This window comes from Dama dama, chromosome 17 (assembly GCF_033118175.1).
Source record: "Dama dama isolate Ldn47 chromosome 17, ASM3311817v1, whole genome shotgun sequence".
Classification (NCBI taxonomy): Eukaryota; Metazoa; Chordata; class Mammalia; order Artiodactyla; family Cervidae; genus Dama; species Dama dama.
In genome coordinates, this window is record NC_083697.1 from 9,595,723 (window position 1) to 9,618,940 (window position 23,218).

General features: G+C 44.1%; 1 protein-coding gene across 1 annotated transcript in view; it reads left to right on the plus strand.

The window, feature by feature from the left end:
* MARCHF1 (membrane associated ring-CH-type finger 1) overlaps window positions 1-23,218 on the plus strand; it is a 121,432-nt gene that overhangs the window by 89,736 nt on the left and 8,478 nt on the right. Inside the window, exon 3 of the mRNA XM_061164092.1 lies at window positions 19,339-19,486. Within this exon, the coding sequence (XP_061020075.1) occupies window positions 19,339-19,486 (148 nt within the window). The remainder of the gene's footprint in view (window positions 1-19,338; window positions 19,487-23,218) is intronic.

Here is a 23,218-nt window from a genome sequence, read left to right on the forward strand (position 1 = left end):
ATATTTAGACATATGTTTAATATGCAATATACATACATTTTATATAGAGAAAATTTTAATTGTGATCAAGTCAGCTGAATATGACTAACCTGTTTTGTACAAATATTTTAGAAGCCTCGGATTTACTTGCCACAATAATTTTAGATTATTTATACCTGTAAGGTTAATATTCCCACACACCAGTTTCCTAATAAACTCCTTTTCACCAATCAGTACTATGATCTGGATCTTCTTTCTGATACCTCTCATATTGGCTTCTGAGATCGACAACTCTTTTTAAGATCCTGAAATCTCTGGATGTATTTTGCACATTGTGGCTTCTATCCCACTGAAAAATTCTGCTTACTGGTGCTACCACTTCAAGAGTCACAAATTTAGCAGTCCACAAAGACCAATCAGTGACATAAATGAGTGGAGTGGGCAGAGTAGGAACCAAAGACAGTGGTAGGTGACTTCATTACATTTCAAGGAATTCATAAATAATTATAATTCTACTACAAGCCCACTATGTGCCTAATTAGACATCTGTGAACTGGAAGAAATTTTGTTTCATAAACCAGCTAAGCATCCCTGATTTACTTGAGGACTTAACAAATTGCTAACTGTGTATGGATATTATCTCATAAATCTAACAACAACCCTATACAAGGGATAGTTTCAGCATCCCAACTATACTAAACAGGAAAGTAGGACTCAGGTGGTAGTTTCCTTACTGCAAGTCAGACAGGTGATTTTCCCTGCCTGGGGCTAATCCACATGCCTGACCCCAGAGTCTGTCACTTTCTCCAGGGCCTCTCTGAGCAGGGGACTTCCAGCCTCCCCACCTGTCTGACCACACGTGCTCCTCTCCCCACCCACCACCCCAGGCCCCCTGCTCCCCTGACTCTTCACAACGTCTTCTGATCACGTGACCTCTGATTGCAATAGTGTCTTTTCATCTAGACAGTTTCTCATCTGGTAGCCGACAGCTCTCTGCACCAATACTGGGCTGGCTACAACTCTTGGTAACTTATTGCTCCCATTGCAAGTGAATATGACAAGTACATCGTATAATATTCTTTTACAGCTGTAGTTTTAAGCAAGTGCATCTTCTACGCAAGCTTTAAGATGATATTTCAGCAAAAATAAGATTTTTGTTATAAGTAGAACTGGCCCTATTAAAACACCTCTGTTTCTACTCAACTAGATTGTTCCAAGTACTACTGTGAACACTGTAAAGTGATGGGCGCTCTCTGGGTAAAGGCCTATGGTATTAATTGGCCTCAAAACATGTTTTTTTGAAAAGCAAATTCTGAATTAGACAGCTAGTGAGAAGCTGCTGTACAGCACACGGCGCTGAACTCAGAGCTCTGTGCTGACCCGGGGGGCGGGGCTGGCAGGGGGGCTCAGGACAGAGGGGGTCTGTGTACGCGCGTGGCTAGTTCACGTCACCGTACACGCGTGGCTGGTTCACGTCACTGCACACGGGTGGCTGGTTCACGTCACTGTACACGCGTGGCTGGTTCACGTCACTGCACACGAGTGTGGCTGGTTCACGTCACTGCACACGGGTGGGTGGTTCACGTCACCATACACACGGGGCTGGTTCACGTCACTGCACACGGGTGGGTGGTTCACGTCACCGTACGCGCGTGGCTGGTTCACGTCACTGTACGCGCATGGTTGGTTCACGTCACCGTACGCGCGTGGCTGGTTCACGTCACTGTACACGTGTGGCTGGTTCACGTCACTGTACGCGCGTGGCTGGTTCACGTCACCGCACACGGGTGGGTGGTTCACGTCACCGTACGCGCGTGGCTGGTTCACGTCACTGTACGCGCGTGGTTGGTTCACGTCACCGTACGCGCGTGGCTGGTTCACGTCACTGCACACGGGTGGGTGGTTCACGTCACCATACACACGGGGCTGGTTCACGTCACTGTACGCGCGTGGCTGGTTCACGTCACCGTACACACGGGGCTGGTTCACGTCACTGTACGCGCGTGGCTGGTTCACGTCACTGCACACGGGTGGGTGGTTCACGTCACCGTACGCGCGTGGCTGGTTCACGTCACCGTACACGCGTGGCTGCTTCACGTCACTGTACACGCGTGGCTGGTTCACGTCACTGCACACGAGTGTGGCTGGTTCACGTCACCGTACGTGTGTGGCTGGTTCACATCACCGTACACACGTGGCTGGTTCACGTCACCGTACGCGCGTGGCTGGTTCACGTCACTGCACATGAGTGTGGCTGGTTCACGTCACTGCACACGGGTGGGTGGTTCACATCACCGTACACACGTGGCTGGTTCACGTCACCGTACGCGCGTGGCTGGTTCACGTCACTGCACAACAGAAACCAGCGCAACATTGTAAACCAACTGTGCCCCAAGGAAACAAGCAAACAAACAACCCAAAAGGCCACTGTGTACAGAAACCACAGTGAATTACCTTTTGCAGGTGGCAGCTGGGGTATCTGTGATCCCTGAGACACAGTGGCAGCCCTGGGCTTGCTGCTGACCAGACTGCCTCTCGTGGACTGCATTCCTTGGGAAAGAGGTAGTTATAACCACACACTCGCACCAGCACTTCATTTTATGTGGAATATTTGTGTCCCTTTACCATTAATAAAAATTGTTACCCAATACAGTATTTCTTTGGGTGGCTTTAATATAACATTTTAAATTGAATTTTCATACAAAAAGGATGGAAAGATCCTGGGACATACATTGTGACCTGTGGCATGTTCTCAAGTCCTAACATTAAAGAGTGTATCATTGTACAGTCTTCTAGGAGAGCCCAACTAGGATATGCACAATAAATCATCTGCTTGCCCTTCTTTGTATTAGTAATTAACAAAAACAGACTATTTCTCTGTTATGAGAGTCACTATTCAGAAAAATCTATTTGTACTTGGAAAATAAATGGGGGTGGGAGGATTCCACTGCCTTAATTTTGGAAAGTAACAAAATCCCAACTTATCCCTTCCTCATCCTCCAGTGGTAGTATCAACATGAAAGTAAAAATAACTGAAGTCTGTGGTGAAAGTAAAAATAACTAACTGGTTGTGGTGAGACAAGATCCAAGTTATGACAACTGTTCATTAAGTTCTTTCTAAGTGCCAGATAGCCTTCCCACTATGTGCACTAACTCACCTATACTTAACTGTGTAACATAGGTACCATTCTGTCTTTTACTGGAGTGTAATTGATTTATAGTGCTGTGTTAATTTCTGGTGTACAGTACACTGATCCAGTTACACATAATAGACATGTTTTTCATATTCTTTTCCACTATGGTTTATTACAGGATACTGAATAGTTTCTTGCACTATACAGTAGGGCCTTGTTGTTTATCTATTTTACAGATGTAGTTTGTATCTGTTAATCCCAAACTCCTAATTTATCTCTCCCCACCCTCCCCTTTGGTAACCATAATTTGTTCTCTATGACTGAGTCTGTTTCTGTTTTCTGTATAAATTCATTGGTATCATTTTTAGATTTCATATTTATATATGGATATTTATATCATATTCTATATTTTATATAGGATGTTTATCTTTCTCTTTCTGACTTACTTCACTCAGCATAACAATCTCTAGGTTTGTCTATGTTGCTGCAAATGGCATTATTTCATTCTCTTTATACCTTATCTTCTTTATCTGTTGCAGGACGCTTAGGTTACTTCCATATCTTGGCTATAGTAAATAATACTGCTATGAGCATTGCAGTGCATGAGATCTTTTCAAATTACTGTTTTCTCCAGATATATGCCCAGGAGTGGGATTGCTGGATCCCATAGTAGCCCTATTTTTAGTTTTCTGAAGAAACTCCATATGTTCTCCATTGTACCTGCTCTAGGTACCATTCGTATCACGACTTTACAGGTAAGGGAATGGAAGGGCATAGGATTACACTAGCCCAGCCCAAGGCACACAGCTCTTAGTGGCAGAGCCCTCATTTCTAGCAGGCATCTACGCAACCCCTGACGGAATATTCTCTTAGTGATAGAGTCAGCAGGCCTGGTGTGTATGCTGGAATTTATCTTAACACAGGATTCTGCTTGAGAGTCGAGGCTGAAAACTACTTCTTATAAAGATTCCCAGATCTGAATAATCTGATTAGTCTCTCTATGTCCAGGTAATAGCCATTGCTCAGTAGTTCCACATACCAAAGGTGGTGCAAATGAAGCCATTTATCCTGTGTTCCCGAATGTTTCTCTTCTTTATATTAAGGCTGCCACTAGCACGCAGTGCCATCTTTCCTGACCTGAATGTCAGTAACTACTTCCCCCAACTCCAAATCAACATGTGCTCCAACTGTCCTACAATGGGAGCTGTCTATCCCATAATTACATTTCAGCAGAGACTTTCCAGGTCTAGTGCCTTTGGTCCAACCTCACTGTCTCTGCATGCAAGTGCTTTGGCTGTGGGTCCCATGCCCTGCTGCGGTGTGAGGACATTTCCTCTTAAATGCATATAATATGTATAATATCCCTTCAGGGAAGGATGGACTGACAGACTGAGTTTGATATATGTATACTACTATCTATAAAATAAGTAACAATGAGAAATGACTGTATACCATGGGGACTCTGCTCTGTGGTGACCTAAATGGGAAGGAAATCCAAAAAAGAAGGGATATATGTGTACATAGAGCTGATTCACTTTGTTGTACAACAGAAACTAACACTATATTGTAAAGCAACTATACTCCAACAGAAAACAAAATAATAAAAAGAAGAAATGTATAATACTACTTCACATGGAGCTGATAGCTTACAGTGAACAATGTCGGATCCATGATCACTGAAGAAGATTTAGCTTCGGGACCAGGGGCCAGCCTTGATCACTCAAGAGCTTTTGTGTAGCAGAGTTTTAAAGTAAGAGAAAGGACAAAGAAAGCCTCTGACACAGACATCAGAAGGGGGACAGAGAGTGCCCCCCTAGCTTGTTTTATCAAGGCCTTATATACTTTTTCAGACCCACTCCTACAAGATACATCTTAAATTAACAAGACTAGGATGAACAATAGAAAGATCTGACCAGACCCACTCCCATAATATACATTTTAAGATGACAGGATTAGCCAGAAGGTTCTTGTTAAGGAGAAGCATATCCTTAAGCAAGATACACTGTTATATTGACGAAGACACAGCAATGTAGAAAAGAACATTTGTCCTTTCCTCCTTGAGAGCTCCAGACCCCTTTCTCCTTCTCAAGAACTCTGGACTTCTTATCAACCTACCTAGGAACTGACTCTCTCATCCCCCCTTTTCTTTTAGAATTATATTGCCAAGGGAAAGGGTGTCATTTTCATTCCACAACTACTTGGGGCCCCCGGGGGCCCCAAGTAATAGTTGGAGGAATCTGTGGCACTCATAGGAGCCTGGGCAACCATTTGTAACTTAAAAGCTTTCAGTTAGAAACAAACCCCATTTTACAGTTACAGATGTAAGGCAAAATAGTCATTAAGCCAAGTTAAAACCTAATCAAAATTAAAAGTTACATTATGTCCATAGTTATATCAGTCCATCTTAGCATTGTGTGATGTCATCACAGAGTTGAGGAAAGTCTTTTCCTTGAAGCAGAGAAACCCACCAGAGGAAGTCTTCACCTGATGAGTGCTCTGCAGATCCAGCAATTATGTCGATTGTGGAATGCGGCGTAGGAAGGAGCCCAGGACAGGAAGGTGTTTTCTTGAGGGTCAAACGGCAGACTCAGGACTTTTGGAGTCAGCAGAAGCAAGCCCACATGGATTCTCAGACCCATCTCCATTCCTGGCTCAAACAGCGGCTTGTTTGACTCAAAGGCTGGGTCAGGAGTTAACCTCACAATAATGTCTGTTGAAAAGGTAAAAGCTGAGTCACATAGTTAATTTTAAGGCTTCAGGATCTATGACAATGCTGCTGCTGCTGCTAAGTCACTTCAGTTGTGTCTATGACAATATTTGTGCACAAAAACAGTCTGTCATAGAGACAGTCCCTTCTTCTTAGGGGCAGTTTGAACCCTCATTAAAGCTATGGGTAGAACTGTAAACCAACTGCCTTTTCAACTTTTTCTGAAGATTGGGGTCTCCAGGAACAGTATGATATTCTAATCCTAGAGTTTTTGACACCCCTTGAGTTACAGCAGCTTTAAAGATGAAGCCATTGTCACTTTGAACTTTAGAGTTTAAGATCCCACTTACATCATGAGAAGTCACTACAGTAAAATTTCACCCATTAGTAAACTTATGACCTTTAGGCATTAGCAAAACTATAGTAACAATTACCCTTAAGCAATGTGGCCATAGCCTTTTTTCAGCAACAAACTAAATTCTGATCCTGTGGGCAAACTCAAAGCTGGAGCCTGTAAGACAGCAGGTTAACAGCCTTAAGTCTTTTAAGTCTCTGAGGGCCAAATCAGCTTGTTGGTTTGGGTCTACTGAGGCTCAGTTATAAGTTTATATAAAGGCTGGGCAAGTTCCCCATAACCTGGAATTCAAATGCAGCAATAGCCTGTAATGCCCAAGAATTCTTTCAGTTGTCTTAAAGTCATATTTGGTTTGTTTAGGAATCCTCAGACAATAAGGTATAAGGATTAGACACTTATTATTCGTATATCTTGAACAAGTCTCCATTTATCATTTGACTTTTTTACACCCAAAATAGGAGTGTTGTATGGACTGTTACAGGGAATTAATAGCCTCTGCTCCTTTAAATTCTCAGTGATAGGTTTTAACCCTTCCTTAACACCTCAGGATTTAATGGATACTGCTTTTGATGTGAAAATAGGTGAGGGTCTTCGAGCTTGATAAAGACAAGAACAGCATTTTGTTCTCAACCCACAGTTTTTCCATTAGCCCACACTTTAGGATTTACATTTTGTTCATTTAATGGGAGAGAAAGAACAGGCTCCATATTCATGAAAGCAGTCCTGGGCCTTGCTCAGTATATCCCTCCCCAGAAGGGGTGAAGAAGACTCCGCCACAATCAGAAACTCTTGAGAAAATAGCACAGAGCCCCAGTTGCAGCTTAAAGGATGACTGAAATAATAACGTCTGGCTCATCCAGACAGTCTCATTGTGGTAATAGATTGGGAAGAAAGCAGGCCAGGGGCTTCAGTGAGCACAGAGAAAGTCGCCCCAGTGTCCAAAAGAAATAAACTGATTGACCCCCCACAGTTATTAATACCTGGGTTTCCTCAGGTGTAATTTGAATGGGAGCTTGTGTGGGGACCCTCAGTTACCTTCAATCCGGATTGTCTTGAGAGTCTGACCTCTGGGGCCTACACGTCGGAGGGCAGTCTCTTCTCCAGTGTGGTCCTTGGCAGACCAGACTTGGGCAGCTTAGATGCCTGAGGGCAATCCCGCTTGAGATGCCCCTCCTTTCCACAGTAATGATAAGTCCGTCCCTTTTCACCTGGGTTCCTCCAGGCACTTTTCCTCAGGCTGTTTCAGAGCAGATCTAACAGCCATTGTTGGGGGTTCAGTCTTTTGCCTGGTTCTTTTTAGCCTCTTATTTTGCTCTTTATATTCTCTACCATAATATACCATCTGAGCCAGCTGTAACACTTTTTCTAAAGACTGATTTGGTCCAAACACCTGTTTTTATAACTTATGGCTGATATCTGGAACTGATTGAGTGAGAAGTCTATCTTTTGAGGCCATTCCTCCTTCTGCACTTTCAAGATCAACATCAGTAAACTTGTGGACACCCTCCCACAGTCTATCTAGAAATTTACCAGGAGCTTCCTTCTGCCCCTGTTCTATATCAGCCAACTGAGCATAGTCTAAAGTCTTAGTGTGTGCTTGCTTAAGTTCAAGAATACATCCAGCAAAGCGGCTCTGTTATTGGAACCACTTGGTTCCCAGTAGGAAAGAGAGTTATTTTGTGTTCCCTCTTTCCCCTTGTCTCACGTTCAGGTCATTCATCTCAAAAAGTAGTAGCTTCCCCCAAAACTCAAGTCTTTGAGCCAGGAGTCAGTGTCTGTTCCAAGACATACATTGCATCTCACCAAGTAAGGTCATAAGATAAAGTTAGTCCTGTAAAGTCTTCTATGTACTTTTTGGATCCTCTAAATAGTCCCAACTGCAATTGGGACTGTTTGAAATTCTACCAAGACTGAGGCAACCCCTCCTAGAAGGGTGCGCTGATTCTCAGCCTGTTCAGTTGGGACCCCCAGATATAGAGGCAAAGTAAGAGAATAGGAGGGCGTTAAAGGTTTCACACCCATATCTGTACCCTTAGGACATAAGTCTGGCATGTCTCACAGAGAGATAAAGAACAATTCAAAAGGCACTTCTATCCATTTCCCTTATTTTCTACAGACCCAGTCTAGTTGTAAAACAGTAATAATTGAGATCCTTCAATTGGCCAGCATTCCCCATCTTCCAAAGGATACTGTGGTCATTCAGTATCACAAAAGAAGATCAGGAATGTCTTTTTAAACTCTGAGTATCAAACTTGTCCCAGCATTTTTTTTTTTTTTTTTAAATATATTTTAAAGGAGTGGCTTTGGAACTGCTAGCTCCCATCTGTAAGAGAGAAAAAAGTGGCATCCACAGCTATGGCTTTTTTCCACCTGAAGTTTCCTTCCCTGCTGTAGATGGGGGTGTAGACAGACTCTCCACCAAAGCTTTCCTTCCCTGGTCGGACTTAGTCTATCCCTTACCAATGCAAGCTCCATACTCATCCCTCCTGGTTCTACCACCGAGGTGGGGTGGAGATGCACCAGGGACAGACCTGATGGCATCCCAGATTGATTTAGTTCCTTACCATCAACACCTTTGTTTGATTTCCCCCGTTCCTCTGATGCCACCCGGGGTGGAGCAGACTAGCTTTTCGGAATGTTTCCCAAGTCAGTGCTATGAGGGGGAGCATCCATCTTACCTGTGCCCATGCACATTCCTGGGTACAGTCCTGACTGCAGTAGGAATGGTGAGTCACAAAGGGATGAACAACAACCAAAATGTCTCTTCTGACTGTCACCACACCAGTATATGTGATAGCAAAAGAGGTTGTGGAGGGTTCATCAGTGAGGAAAAAGTGATTTTTGTCCTCAAGCTACTAGGGCCAATCCTTCCAGTTCATTTCCACAGCTTCACAAAAGAAATATCTAAGCAGTTGAGACAGAAGCCATCAGAGAGCCTCCTCTGTTCTGCTAAGAGCTAGCACTACCAAAGGAAGAAGCCCATTGCACTTCCAATCAGACCAGATCCTGCAATTCCTGATCTGTGTCCTCAAAAGCCTCATGGTCACCAGCAATGCTTCTACCCACATAGATCAGAGGCATAGCTGTGACAAACACTCACTTTCAGGTCTCTGGCCCCTGAGACAGGCAGTCAGAGAGTGACCTCTAGCCTGAGACATGTTCCTGGAGCTACAGTTTTGCCTCACTCCCAAACATGCTCCTTAACTTTATAGCAAGCCTTGCCTGGTCTAGCAAGGCTAAGTGCTCCCATACAGGGTGTCTAAGTAAAAGTACACAGTAACAGCATAGATCACAAGACCCTTGAAAGTCTATGATTCAGCAGATTATCTTAGTAGTTCTAATTCCCCAGGCAATTACAAAGTGGTCAAAGAGACCAGGAAAATGTGACCAAGAAGGGGAAGTTCGGTCCACATGCTTTGCCCATCTCTGGCTGATCCCCTCGGAGGGACACTGGGTATCTCTTGGCATTGGCAGGTCAGCATAAAGACCCAGCAAGGCGCCCCTTTTTGGAGGCTGCCTTCAGTCATTTCAAGGCACTGTGAAACCACAGAGCAGGGATCATCACTTGCTTTGCGTAGGATGTGTCATTCATTCACACAAGCACACTGTAGAGTTGGTAAAGTAAGGCAGAAAACATGAATACTGCGAAAGCAGAGAGGCTAGAGTCCTGAGTGATCTTACCTTGTCCTGAAGATCCCAGATGAGCCCCCCAAGATGATAGTTTACAGTGAACGACATTAGATTCGTGATCTCAGAAGAAGAAGATTTAGCTTCGGGACCAGGGACCAGGTTTGATGACTCAAGAGCTTTTGTGTAGCAGAGTTTTATTAAAGTAAGAGAAGGGACAAAGAAAGCCTCTGACACAGACATCAGAAGGGGGATACAGAACACCCTCCTAGCTAATCTTATCAAGGCCTTATATACTTTTTCAGACCTACTCCCACAACATACATCTTAAATTAACAAGATTAGGATGAGCAATAGAAAGATCTGACCAGATCCACTCCCATAATATACATTTTAAGATGACAAGATTAGTCAGAAGATTCTTGTTAAGGAGAAACATATCCTTGAGCAAGATACACTGTTATATTGACTAAGACAAAGCAATGTAGAAAAGAACGTTTGTCCTTTTCTCCTTGAGAGCTCCAGACCCCTTTCTCCTTCTCAAGAGCTCCAGACACCCTTTTCCTTCTCGGGAATGCTGGACTTCTTATCAGCCTACCTAGGAATTGACTCTCTCATGAGTATGCATGAAAGATCAGTCAGTATAGTGACTCAGTCATGTCTGGCTCTTTGTGACCCCATGGACTACAGCACACCAGACTTCCCTGCCCATCACCAACTCCTGAAGCTTCTCAAACTCATGTCCATTGAGTTGGTGATTCCATCCAACCATCTCATCCTCTGTCATCCCCTTCTCCTCCTGCCTTCAATTTTTGCCAGCATCAGGGTCTTTTCCAATGAGTCAGTTCTTCGCATGAAATGGCCAAAGTATTGGACTTTCAGCTTCAGCATCAGTCCTTCGACTGAATATTCAGGACTGATTTACTTCAGGGTTGACTGGTTTGATCTCCTTGCAGTCCAAGGGACTCTCAAGAGTCTTCTCCAACGCCACCATTCAAAAGCATCAATTCTTTGGTACTCAGCTTTCTTTATAGTCCAACTCTCACATCCATACATGACTACTGGAAAAACCATAGCTTTGACTAGATGGACCTTTGTCAGCAAGGTAATGTCTCTGCTTTTTAATATGCTATCTAGGTTGGTCATAACTTTTCTTCCAAGGAGCAAGCTTCTATTAATTTCATGGCTGCAGTCACCATCTGCAGTAATTTTGGAGCCCAAGAAAACAATGTCTCTCACTCTTTCCATTGTTTCCCCATCTATTTGCCACGAAGAGATGGGACCAGATGCCATGATCTTAGTTTCCTGAATGTTGAGCTTTAAGCCAACTTTTTCACTCTCCTCTTTCATCAAGAGCCTCTTTAGTTCTTCACTTTCTGCCATAAGGGTGGTGTCATCTGCGTACCTGAGGTTATTGATATTTCTCCTGGCAATCTTGATTCCAGCTCGTGCTTGATCCAGCCCAGCATTTCTCATGATGTACTCTGCACATAAGTTAAATAAGCAGGGTGACAATAATACAGCCTTGATGGACTCTTTTCCCAGTTTGGAATAAGTCTGTTGTTCCGTGTCCAGTTCTAATAGTTGTTTCTTGACCTGCATACAGATTTCTCAGGAGGCAGGTCAGGTGGTCTGGTATTCACAACTCTTGAAGAATTTTCCACAGTTTGTTGTGATCTACACAGTCAGAGGCTTTGGCATAATCAATAAAGCAGAAGTAGATGTTTTTCTGGAATTCTCTTGCCTATGATCCAGCAGATGTTGGCAATTTGATCTCTAGTTCCTCTGCCTTTTCTAAATCCTGCTTGAACATCTGGAAGTTCACAGTTCACATACTGCTGAAGCCTGGCTTGGAGAATTTTGAGCATTCCTTTGCTAGTGTGTGAGATGAGTGCAATTGTGGGCTAGTTTGAACATTCTTTGCCATTGCCCTTCTTTGGGACTGGAATGGAAACTGACCTTTTCCAGGTCAGTGACCCCAAGGAACAGTGACCCCACAAGAAACTGACGCAGACTTGCCTGCGAGTGTCCAGGAGTCTCTGGTGGAGGCATGGGTTCCCTGTGGCCTGCTGCAGGGTTGGGGTCGCTGCGTGTGGCAGTGTGTGCACAGGACCTTTTGAAGGAGGTCGCCATTATCTTCATTACCTCCAGCATAGTTTGGTCTCAGATCAAACACAGCCCCACTCATCAATAGAAAATTGGATTAAAGATACAGAACATGTGCCCGCCCATCAGAACAAGACCCAGTTTCCCCCTCAGTCAGTCTCTCCCATCAGGAAGCTTTCATAAGCCTCTTATCCTTCTCCAGCAGAGGGCAGACAGAATGAAAACCACAATCGCAGAATCACCTGAAGCCCAGGTGAAACACCATATGCGAATATTTCATTTCTAATGGTAAAAGATAAACTGGGGCTTATTTAAAGATTTAAGAATTCATTTGAACAACATTTCATCTGAATTGGGCAACGGTGCACCGGAAGTGGTTAGGAGACGCCACCTACAGGAGCCGAAGAAGAAAGTGCAGAAGCCAAGCAAGAAGATTAGGGGTGGCTCATGATTAAAGCCTAGTTGGCTGATTGGGATTAGTTGTCCTCAAGTTTCTATTTTCCAACCTTGAGGCATTTAAAGGCTTAGATTTTGGTTTGTTTACATGGGCACTGGGGCAGTGAGGCACCTCAGCCAAATGGCCTCCTTCTTTGATTAGTGTAGCAGTGACCAAGTTCCACGCTGGTGGTGATGCACCTGAAGAATCTCTTTAAAAAACACTAGCCCGTGGATAAACAAGAAGGTCCTACTATATAGCACCGAACCATATTCAGCAGCCTATGAGAAACCATAATAGAAAAGAGTATTTTTAAAAGAATAAGTGTGTGTGTGCATAACTGACTCACTTTGCTATATAACAGATATTAACACAACATTGTAAATCAGCTATACTTCAATTTTTTTAAAAAAACAACCAATAATTTTTAAAAGAACCACTGTCCTAGACCAAGGGGGCCTCTAGGAATCTGGTCAGTCTTTCAGTCCCAGACTCCCTCCTGTTCCAGGCTGGCCTGCACAATGAGTCACACGGGTGTGCTGGTGGTGGTGGTGCTTGCTTGTCAAGTTGCCTCCGACTCTTTTGCCACCCGTGGACTGTAGTCTGCCAGGCTCCTCTGTCCATGGGATTTCCCAGGAAAGAATACTGACGTTGATTGCTATTTCCTTTCCAAGGGATCTTCCTTGCCCAGGGATTGAACTCGCATCTCCTTCATTGGCAGGCAGATTGTTTACCCACCACTGAGCCAGGAGGGAGGCCCACTGGGCCTGTAGATAATGTAACAAACTAAACCTGCTGTTCCAAATATTATTTTCATTCATGTTATCACCATAACATGATAAGCAGGGTTGGGAATTTTTAAAGGGCTAAAACGTGCCTTTGCATTTAGTCTGGGTTGCTGAAATGACCGAGAAGAGCCTGCCAGCCGCTGGTGGGGACTCTGGAATCTCTGGGACCCTGGAAAATCACTTTGGAACCAGGAGCTTGGTGGGCCGACGCCCTCTGGTGGTGGCTTTTGCTTTATCATGACACAGACGCTGAAATTCTGGCTCCTTTAGGAAACTCCCTTAGGAAACTTGGAAGCTTAGGAAACTAGGAAGCTCCCTTAGGAAACTTGAAAAAAAGCAGTGGGGCTGAGTCAAGGACGGAAAAAAAAAAATGGACTTGGTAAAGTAGCACCCATCTCGTGTGTGTTAATATCATACAAATAAGCAGCCCTTATTTTTCACTGGTACAAAAATTTTAAAAGCACTCTTCCTAGGCAGTGTTTGTTGTTGTTGTTTTAAATTTATATATCAGGACAGGCTGAAAATACAAGTAATTTAAATTAGAAAACGCTCAGTTTCATCTCGCTAAAACAAACGGAGAATTTTACAGAAATCGTGTCTGCATCAATTTAGACTCCAATTTGGAAATATTTTCAGAATAATCTAATTGTGTCTTTCTAAGTTGAATAAAGGAGTTCTGCTCAATTCTTTCTGTCGTTGAAGGCTCTGGCTAAGGGACCAAAGGCGAAGGACAGTAAAAACAGGTGCCAGAGGCCCAGGGATCCTATAGAGGGAAGCGAGGTCTGAGGCGCTAAGACTGTGCAGCTGGTTTTGCAGGTGAAGTAAAGCGCACGGACCGAGGAGGGCAGGGACTTGCCCGGACTTGAGCGAATATGCGGGCTCCCCTCCCGCCTTCCTGTTTCTGGTCCCTTCCACCAGCTCCCCTGAGACCCCCTGGAGAGACGCATCTCCTTAAAGCAGCACCTAGAGGGCGCCTCCTAATCTTCCAGGGTGTGGCGGGGACGTGGGCCTCGCACAGGACACGTGCCTGTGGGCATAAGCACACATTATTTTATTAAATTGGAAGGGGAGCTCTGATGCTCTGTGCATTTGTGCATATAGTCCTTTGCTGTCAAATCTTTTGTGAACTGGTACTGAATTTCAGCTTCTTAAATAATAAGTTAGTATTTGCCCTTTCATGACAAGTTTGTTAACATAAGATTTATATCCTTGCCTTCTTGGTCCACTTCTCACTGTGGCGGCTTGCAAAACGTATTCAGTCTTTAAACTTGAAAATTCAAAGATGTGGATGGATGAACATTTCATGAAATGGTTTCAATTTTGTTGACGCCGCGTGCGGGGAGCCACATGCAGTGACGTGACCGTCCGGAAGAGGGCGCCGCGGTATCGCGTTTAGCCGTGTGCTGCCGGGGATTCCCGGGCGGCCCCTGTGGGGATTTATAAAGGAAACTAACAGCAACGTCTGATGGTCCTTTTACGCTCCACTTCTCCTTAAAACGCTGCTGCGATTAGGAAGTGACAGCTTCAGAACTACTATTGTCTAGAACTAAAAGGAGTTTGGTTGATACCTGTCAGCCCTCTGATATTTTTCTATTGAGGTTGATGAGTTTTAAAGAATATGTTTCAACCACTTCATCAGAACGCTCTTTAGATTAAAAAAAGACCCACTTTTTAAGCGCTTTTTCCCCCTCTCAAAGCCAACTTTACAAGGGAGGGTTGATTTGTTATGAATATTTTGTTACTGAAGGTATTGTAACAGTTAGAACCTTTAGGAAATTTGAACATGTAAAGCTTCCCTTGTGCACCATCCTGCACTTTTTATCTTTTTATATTAAATACTGAGGTAATCCAAGAAACAGTTACTAAATCACGAAATGCTGTTGCCAAATGAATAATGGTCTAGTCCATAATCACACAGTATTTAGACTAATATCACAATAAATAAATACAATAACACAATGAAATTTCAAAAACAATCTTTCACACCTGTGATGTGAAGTTGTGATAAAAAGCCCTGAAATCTTCTCATTTCAATGTTGATTAATTAAAAATAGATTCTATAGATAGACTGAAGCGTTTGGTTTTCCCCTAGTTTCGTTACAAAGATTTCTCCATTACTTGCTTAGAATAATAGAGAAAATATAGTTTGATGAGAAGGAGTCCAAGATTAGGTGAACCGGCTCTAACGGACCCTGAATGGGAAATGCTGTGATGACTGACTGGCCAGTAAGAGCGGAACGGGCTTCCGGGGTGGCTGATGGTAAAGACTGCCTGTGATGCAGAAGACTTCAGTTCAGTGCCCGGCTTGGGAAGATTCCCCTGGAGAAGGAAAGGGCAACTCACTCCGGTATTCTTGCCTGAAAAATCCCACAGGCAGAAGAGCCTGGCGGGCTACAGTTCATGTGTTCACAAACGTGTGGTCATATGACACTAACGTTCATGCTGGTAGGGAAGTCAGGAGGTTTCATTTCCTTCTACCAGGAATTGCCCTTGACAGTGGGGAGCAGGGTCCTGAGAAGCAGTGGCTCAGACAGGACTTTTTGTTGTTGTTGTTGTTGTTGTTTTAGTCTTTTTTTGTGGTTGTTGTTGGAGGCTAATTACTTCAAACATTTCAGTGGGTTTTGTCATACATTGATATGAATCAGCCATGGATTTACATGTATTCCCAATCCCGATCCCCGCTCCCACCTCCCTCTCCACCCGATTCCTCTGGGTCTTCCCAGTGCACCAGGCCGGAGCACTTGTCTCATGCATCCCACCTGGGCTGGTGATCTGTTTCACCATAGATAGTATACATGCTGTTCTTTCAAAACATCCCACCCTCACCTTCTCCCACAGAGTTCAAAGGTCTGTTCTGTACTTCTGTGTCTCTTTTTCTGTTTTGCATATAGGGTTATCATTACCAATTTCTAAATTCAATATATATGTGTTAGTATGCTGTAATGATCTTTATTTTTCTGGCTTACTTCACTCTGTATAATGGGCTCCAGTTTCATCCATCTCATTAGAACTGATTCAAATGAATTCTTTTTAATGGCTGAGTAATACTCCATGGTGTATATGTACCACAGCTTCCTTGTCCATTCGTCTGCTGATGGGCATCTAGGTTGCTTCCATGTCCTGGCTATTATAAACAGTGCTGCGATGAACATTGGGGTGCACGTGTCTCTTTCAGATCTGGTTTCCTCAGTGTGTATGCCCAGGAGTGGTATTGCTGGGTCATATGGCAGTTCTATTTCCAGTTTTTTAAGGAATCTCCACACTGTTCTCCATAGTGGCTGTACTAATTTGCATACCCACCAACAGTGTAAGAGGGTTCCCTTTTCTCTACACCCTCTCCAGCATTTGCTGCTTGTAGACTTTTGGATAGCAGCCATCCTGACTGGCGTGTAATGGTACCTCATTGTGTTTTTGATTTGCATTTCTCTGATAATAGTGATGTTGGGCATCTTTTCATGTGTTTGTTAGCCATCTGTATGTCTTCTTTGGAGAAATGTCAGATAGGACTTTTTTTCCCTCACATATGCATGGCGGCCAGAGGTGAGCTGTGACTGAAGGGCTGAGGTCTCTCTAATTCTCAAGAATTTTCCTCAAGGTTGCAAGATGACTATTAGGACTTCTACCATTAATAGGAAATTCCAGGCAGCAAAGAAAAGAAAATGAAGGAGAAAGGGGCAATTCCTGTGTCAGGAGGGTAAAAACAGCATCCCAGTAGATAGCTACTCACATCTCACTCATAGGGAAGAGTCCATGTCACCTCTGCCAGGAAGGTGGGAAAGCAGCTTTACCTGGCATGGTGCCAGACCTCACGGCTTAGTGTGTTAGTGAGGGAAAGGAGAAGATTGTGTCTCAACACCCGTCTCTGCCTCTGAGGGGGATGAGGCACCTGGGCCTGGAGAGATTGAGGCTCACTTGTGTCTCAGAGCTGGTGGCAGATTCAGGCCTTTATGGGGATTTATGACGTGTGAGGTGGGCTGGGCAAGGAGTGGGACTGTGAAGGTCTAAGGATTCTGCTTTAGCAAGAACATAATAAATAAAAAATGTAAAGACTCATAGCAGCACTATTTGCAATAGCCAAGATATGCAAACAACGTAAATGGTCATCTGCAGACGGATGGATAAAGATGTGACATAAATATACACATAGATACATATGTGGAAGTATTATGTATACATGGAATACTACTCAGCCATAAAAAGAGTGCCGTAACACCATTTGCAGTAACACACATGGAACTAGAAATTATCATACTAAGTGAAGTCAGAGAAAGATAAATACCATATGATACCACTTATATGTGGTATCTAAAATGTGATACAAATGAACCTATTTACAAACAGCAATAGACTCATAGACATAGAAATTAATTTCATAGTTACCAAAGAGGAAAGAGGAAGAGGGAATAAATTAGGAGTTTGGGAGTAACATATACACACTACTATATATACAATAAATAATCAACAAGGACTTACTGTTGGGAAGCATAGGGAACTATACTCAGTATCTTGCAATAACCTATAATGGAGAGAATCTGAAAAAGAATATATATTAAATATATATAATTATATATATACACACACACACACACACACACACACACACATATATATATATATATATATATATGCCTGTAATGCAGAAGCTACATAGTAGCTAGTGGGAAGCTACTATGTAGTTTGCTTATACTTGAAACTAACACAACAATGTAAATCAACTACAATTTTTTAAAAAAGAATGCAAACAATCATGAATTGCCGAAAAAAATTCATGATCTAGTAAGATCATAATGATTTGATTTTCCTATAGAAACATGTGAAGAAAAGTAAAGATCAAATCCTAACAATGTAATGAAGTGACACTGTAATTGTCAAGGCATTAAAATGTTGTTTGATAGTAAAAATTTCATCTGAAAGCCTGTTACTGCAGAATAACCCATGGACACGTTTCCTCATGTACGCCCGGCTCCCTTCCGGCTACACAGGGGCTGCCCGCCTCCTCTCCCCGACTGAGACACGGCCCTGGGCTTTCTGAGGAGGGCGCCTCGGGCATGGCGACTGTGACAGAGGTGGCAGCTGAAGGCAAGACTGCGCCCAACGGGGCTGCCGCTGACTCTCTTCTGTTGCCTGGAGGATAAAACGTGTCTTCTCAGAGGAGAGTTGTGACTCACATCGACTCTTTCTCAGATAAAATTCGGCCATTCAAATACTTGGTAAATTTACACATTTAAGAATGCAACACTCACATGCATTAATATACGATATTTGTTCTTCTGTTTCTGACTTACTTCCCTTTGTATAACAGAGTCTAGGTCCATGTCTCTACAAATGACCCAATTTGATTCCTTGGTACGGCTGAGTCATATTTCATTGTATAGATGTACCACATCTTCTTTATCCATTCATCTGTCTGTGGACATTTAGGTTGCTTCCATGTCCTGGCTATTGTAAATAGTGCTGCAATGAACGTTGGGGTGCATGTGGAATCTAGAAAAAGGGTACAGATGAACCTATTTGCAGGGCAGGAATAGAGACACAGACGTTCAGAACGGAACTGTGGACATGGTGGAGGGTGGGGGTGGATGGGGAGTCCAGAATTGACACATATACACTGCCTGTGTGAAATAGCTGGTGGGAGCTCAACTCAGTGCTCTGTGATGACCTAGGGGGGTGGGAGGAGCAGGGAAGGGGGAGAGAGGCCCCAGAGGGAGGGATCTATGTATACATATAACCTTCCCCATGCAGCAGAAACTAACATTGTAAAGCAACTATGCTCCCATTTAAAAAAGAGAATGCAACGCTGTGTCAGGGTATGTATCAATCCAGGAGAGACTATGTATGACTGCTTATAACCTAGGGCCACAGAGAAGTAATATGTAGGAACCTGAGCCAAAATGATTCTGAAAATTGTATACTATTAAAACTGTCCCCTTCATGTTACAGAAAAGGAAACTACAAGGAACTACTTATTTGGAGAATAGGAAAATATTTTTGTTTTTGTTTTACTATGTACTTTTTAAGTTATAACTCCACAGTTTATGATTGTAGTTCTTTTAAAACATGAAGACGTGTTTGAATATTGTAGTGTCATCTAAAATGGCAGGTATGTAATGTTTTCTCTCCATTTATGACCTAGGCCTGGGATATAAATGGGGAGCAAGATTTCCTGGCTGGAGACTCAACTGTGTGTAATTGGTTTGTGATTGCAGTGGGAGAAACTGCAGATGACCACCAGCGAAAGGAGGAAAATCTTCTGCTCGGTCACCTTCCACGTTATTGCCATCACCTGTGTGGTCTGGTCCTTGTACGTGTTGATAGATCGGACGGCAGAGGAGATCAAGCAGGGCAATGATAATGGTAAGCGTTTGTCTCCTTTCTCTCTGTGGCTTGAGTCCTGCGACATCATCCCCACACAGCAGAGCTGTCTCCCAGCAGCACCCCGCACCGGCAGCTGAGGCGCCTCCGGCTCCCTCAGCGATGAGCACTCTGACCGTAAAGTGCTGACCAAAGCGAGGTTCATCAAGCCCACCTTAGCGGGGCAGAAACCCACAGATGCCACACACCACTTTAAGCTATTCAGGAGCTAATGAAGATCAGGTTCTGCCCCATGTGAAAAGACAACTGTAAAAATAGAATGCTTTTTCCGTTTATTTAACTCACTTTATTCATGGCTTCCTGTAACACATGAATAAAAGGGCAGTTAGTACAGACTGTGTTACAGCCTGTTAATTAGCACACTATAATCTTATAGAGTGCGTTAACACTACAGTTTGAAATTTTCACCACGCTAAGTTTGATAGTGCAGATGACACCACCCTTATGGCAGACAGTGAAGAGGAACTAAAAAGCCTCTTAATGAAAGTGAAAGAGTAGAGTGAAAAAGTTGGCCTAAAGCTTAACATTCAGAAAACTAAGATCATGGCATCTGGTCCCATCACCTCATGGGAAATAGATGGGGAGACAGTGGAAACAGTGTCAGACTTTATTTTCTTGGGCTCCAAAATCACTGCAGATGGTGACTGCAGCCATGAAATTAAAAGACACTTACTCCTTAGAAGGAAAGTTATGACCAACCTAGACAGCATATTAAAAAGCAGAGACATTACTTTGCCAACAAAGGTCTGTCTAGTCAAGGCTATAGTTTTTCCAGTGGTCATGTATGGATGTGAGAGTTGGACTGTGAAGAAAGCTGAGCACTGAAAAATTGATGCTTTTGAACTGTGGTGTTGGAGAAGACTCTTGAGAGTCCCTTGGACTGCAAGGAGATCCAACCAGTCCATCCTAAAGGAGATAAGTCCTGGGTGTTCATTGGAAGGACTGATGCTGAAGCTGAAACTCCAGTACTTTGGACACCTCATGCGAAGAGTTGACTCATTGGAAAAGACCCTGATGCTGGGAGGGATTGGGGGCAGAAGGAGGAGGGGACGACAGAGGATGAGATGGCTGGATGGCATCACCGACTCGATGGGCATGAGTTTGAGTCAACTCCGGGAGTTGGTGATGCACAGGGAGGCCTGGCGTGCTGCAATTCATGGGGTCACAAAGAGTCGGACACGACTGAGCGACTGAACTGAACTGACTGAAGTTTGATAGTGAAGGGTGGTATCAAGTCTGAAGAAAGATGTTTTAAAATCTTTGCAGCACAGTCTAACATTTTAAATGGATAGGCCACTCAAAACTGGAACAGAAATAACTTGCTTATCTTCACCTCTGAAGGGACCCAGTTCTGTTTCTCAACAGGCTCTGCTGGCTTTAGCCAGTAGCCTAAATCATAGCTGGTAAAACAGTGAGGGAGACTCCCCAGCCTCCTCCAGGGGGAGATACGTATATCATATGCAAAACCAGGGGTGAATTTGGAAGGAGAAGGTGTTCAGATGATAGCACTGTAAGTTTGAGCCTCCTTCAAAAAAAGAAGTGAAAGAGAAAAAGATGAGAGGCAGTCAGAGTAGGAAGGAAGGAAGAGAAGAATCTTTAAAAGGAGAGGTTTCTTTCTTCTGTGTTTCTCTGTCTGGACCAAAGGGGAGAAGGAGTCCCATTCTTGTGCTCCTGGTGCTGGTTCTCATCAGAACAGGGCTGGGATCGAAAGGATCAGGACCCCAGAGCCCCCAGGAGACGGTGTGTAGCTGGGAATTGGCAGGGCAGGGGGCGGGCAGGGGTATGCTGGGTCAGAAGACAAGTTGGGGGGTGTTTTGTACATCAGTGTTAACTCATGTGTACACAATTTATATTCAACCATGTTGTTTAGAGCTGTATTGTTTCAGAGATGTCAGACTTTAAAACATCTATCACATCCTTACTAAGTTCCTTCAGAGTAGACCTTTTTTTGGTGTGTTTAGTCACTTCAGTTGTGACCGACTCTTTGTGACTCCATGGACTATACCCACCAGGCTCCTCTGCTCCTGGGATTCTCCAAGCAAGAATATTGGAGTGGGTTGCCGTTTCCTTCTCCAGGAGATCTTCCCAAACCAGAGATGGAACCCGTATCTCTTATGTTTCCTGCATTGGAAGGCACGTTCTCTACCACTACCACCACCTGGGAAGCCTCAGACGTTTCTTTTAACTTTTCATTTTATATTGGGGATATACAGATGATTGACAATGTTGTGATGGTTTCAGGTGGACAGAAAAGGTACTCAGCCATACATATACATGTATCCATTCTGCCCTAAATTCCCCTCCCACCCAGGTTGCCACAAAACACTGAACAGAGTTCCCTGTGATATACAGTGAGACCTTGTTGGTTATCCATTTTAAATGTAGCAGTGTGTAGATGACCTTCCCAAACTCCCTAAGTATCCCTTCTCCCCATTGCTCCCCTCAGAGAAAATTTGTTTAAGCCCACATCCTCTACGGTCGCCAGTACTGGCTCAAGCCAGGTGACAAAAGGCATGCTGCAAGCCCTGCAGTCGTCTGTCTGTGCGAGAACAAAGAGACGCCCCGTTCCCTACATCACCTCCCTGCCCCCAGCCTATGGCCTCAGGGATGGAGTGCTTCCTCAGGAGCCAGAGCAGACCTGCAGCTGGACCAAATCTGGCCTGAAGTCTGACTCAGGGTCCCGGCGACGCCTTCTTCTCGCCCAGTGGTCACCCCGCTCGGGTCTGCTGCCGCAGCCTGCGGGGCTCCCCCTGGGGTCCCCCAGCCACAAGGAAGGGGAAGGAGATGAAGGGCACCTCGGCCAGACAGAACAAGAGGACGACTCTCATGTCATCCACATGCAGATTGCTCAAAAGTTCTCTCCTAACTCATTTACTCAGTCCCTTCTGACACACATGAGCAGATAGCGTTTGTTTATTTCACATTGGATTTGGCTGTTGGCTTCGGCTGTGAAACCCGTGACACGTGTCTCCTGTTTCTGTCCCTCTTGAGTCCTCCCGGGTGTCCTTATGTCCTCAGATGTTGTTTCTATGCTGGTAACGCCCTTCCCCTGATCGCCAACCAGACATCTGACTGCTTCCCGGCCTCTCCATTTAAAGGTCTCCCAGGCACCCAGACTAGTGTGTCCAAACTCCTAACCCTTCCACCACTTCCCACTCTGACCACTCTGGCAAAGATATTGCTAATCCCCAGTAACAAAACGCAACCCAGCTTTCATTGTTGTCTCCTCCCCTTCACTTCCAGCTTTCATCAATCACCAAGTCCTATTTATTTAGTCTGCCCCACAAGCCTCTGAAATCTATCAGTTTCTCTCCCTCCCCACTGCTATCACCCATGTAGTTAACATCTCTTTTACTCCAAGACTGCAACTGCCCCTTGCGAGACTTTCTCTAGTTTGCCCACCTTCAACACACATCCAGAAACATAATCACATCAAGTTCAAAACATAAATCTGACCACATTCTGTCCCTGCTTATTCATGACTCTTAAAAAATATACCCTGGACTCTGGGAAGGAGTTATACTGACCCCATGGCCTGGCCAAACCCAGTTGTGCTGAACACTGGTTCAGCCCGCAGACCTGCTTCCAGACCCTGTTCCACTTCTCTGTCTCGGGGACATATTTCCTGCCAGCTTTCCGTGTCCACCCTGCACACCAGCTCTCATGCTCATGTGTCATCACACACTTCCTTGTCCCTTAAGTTGACCTTAAATT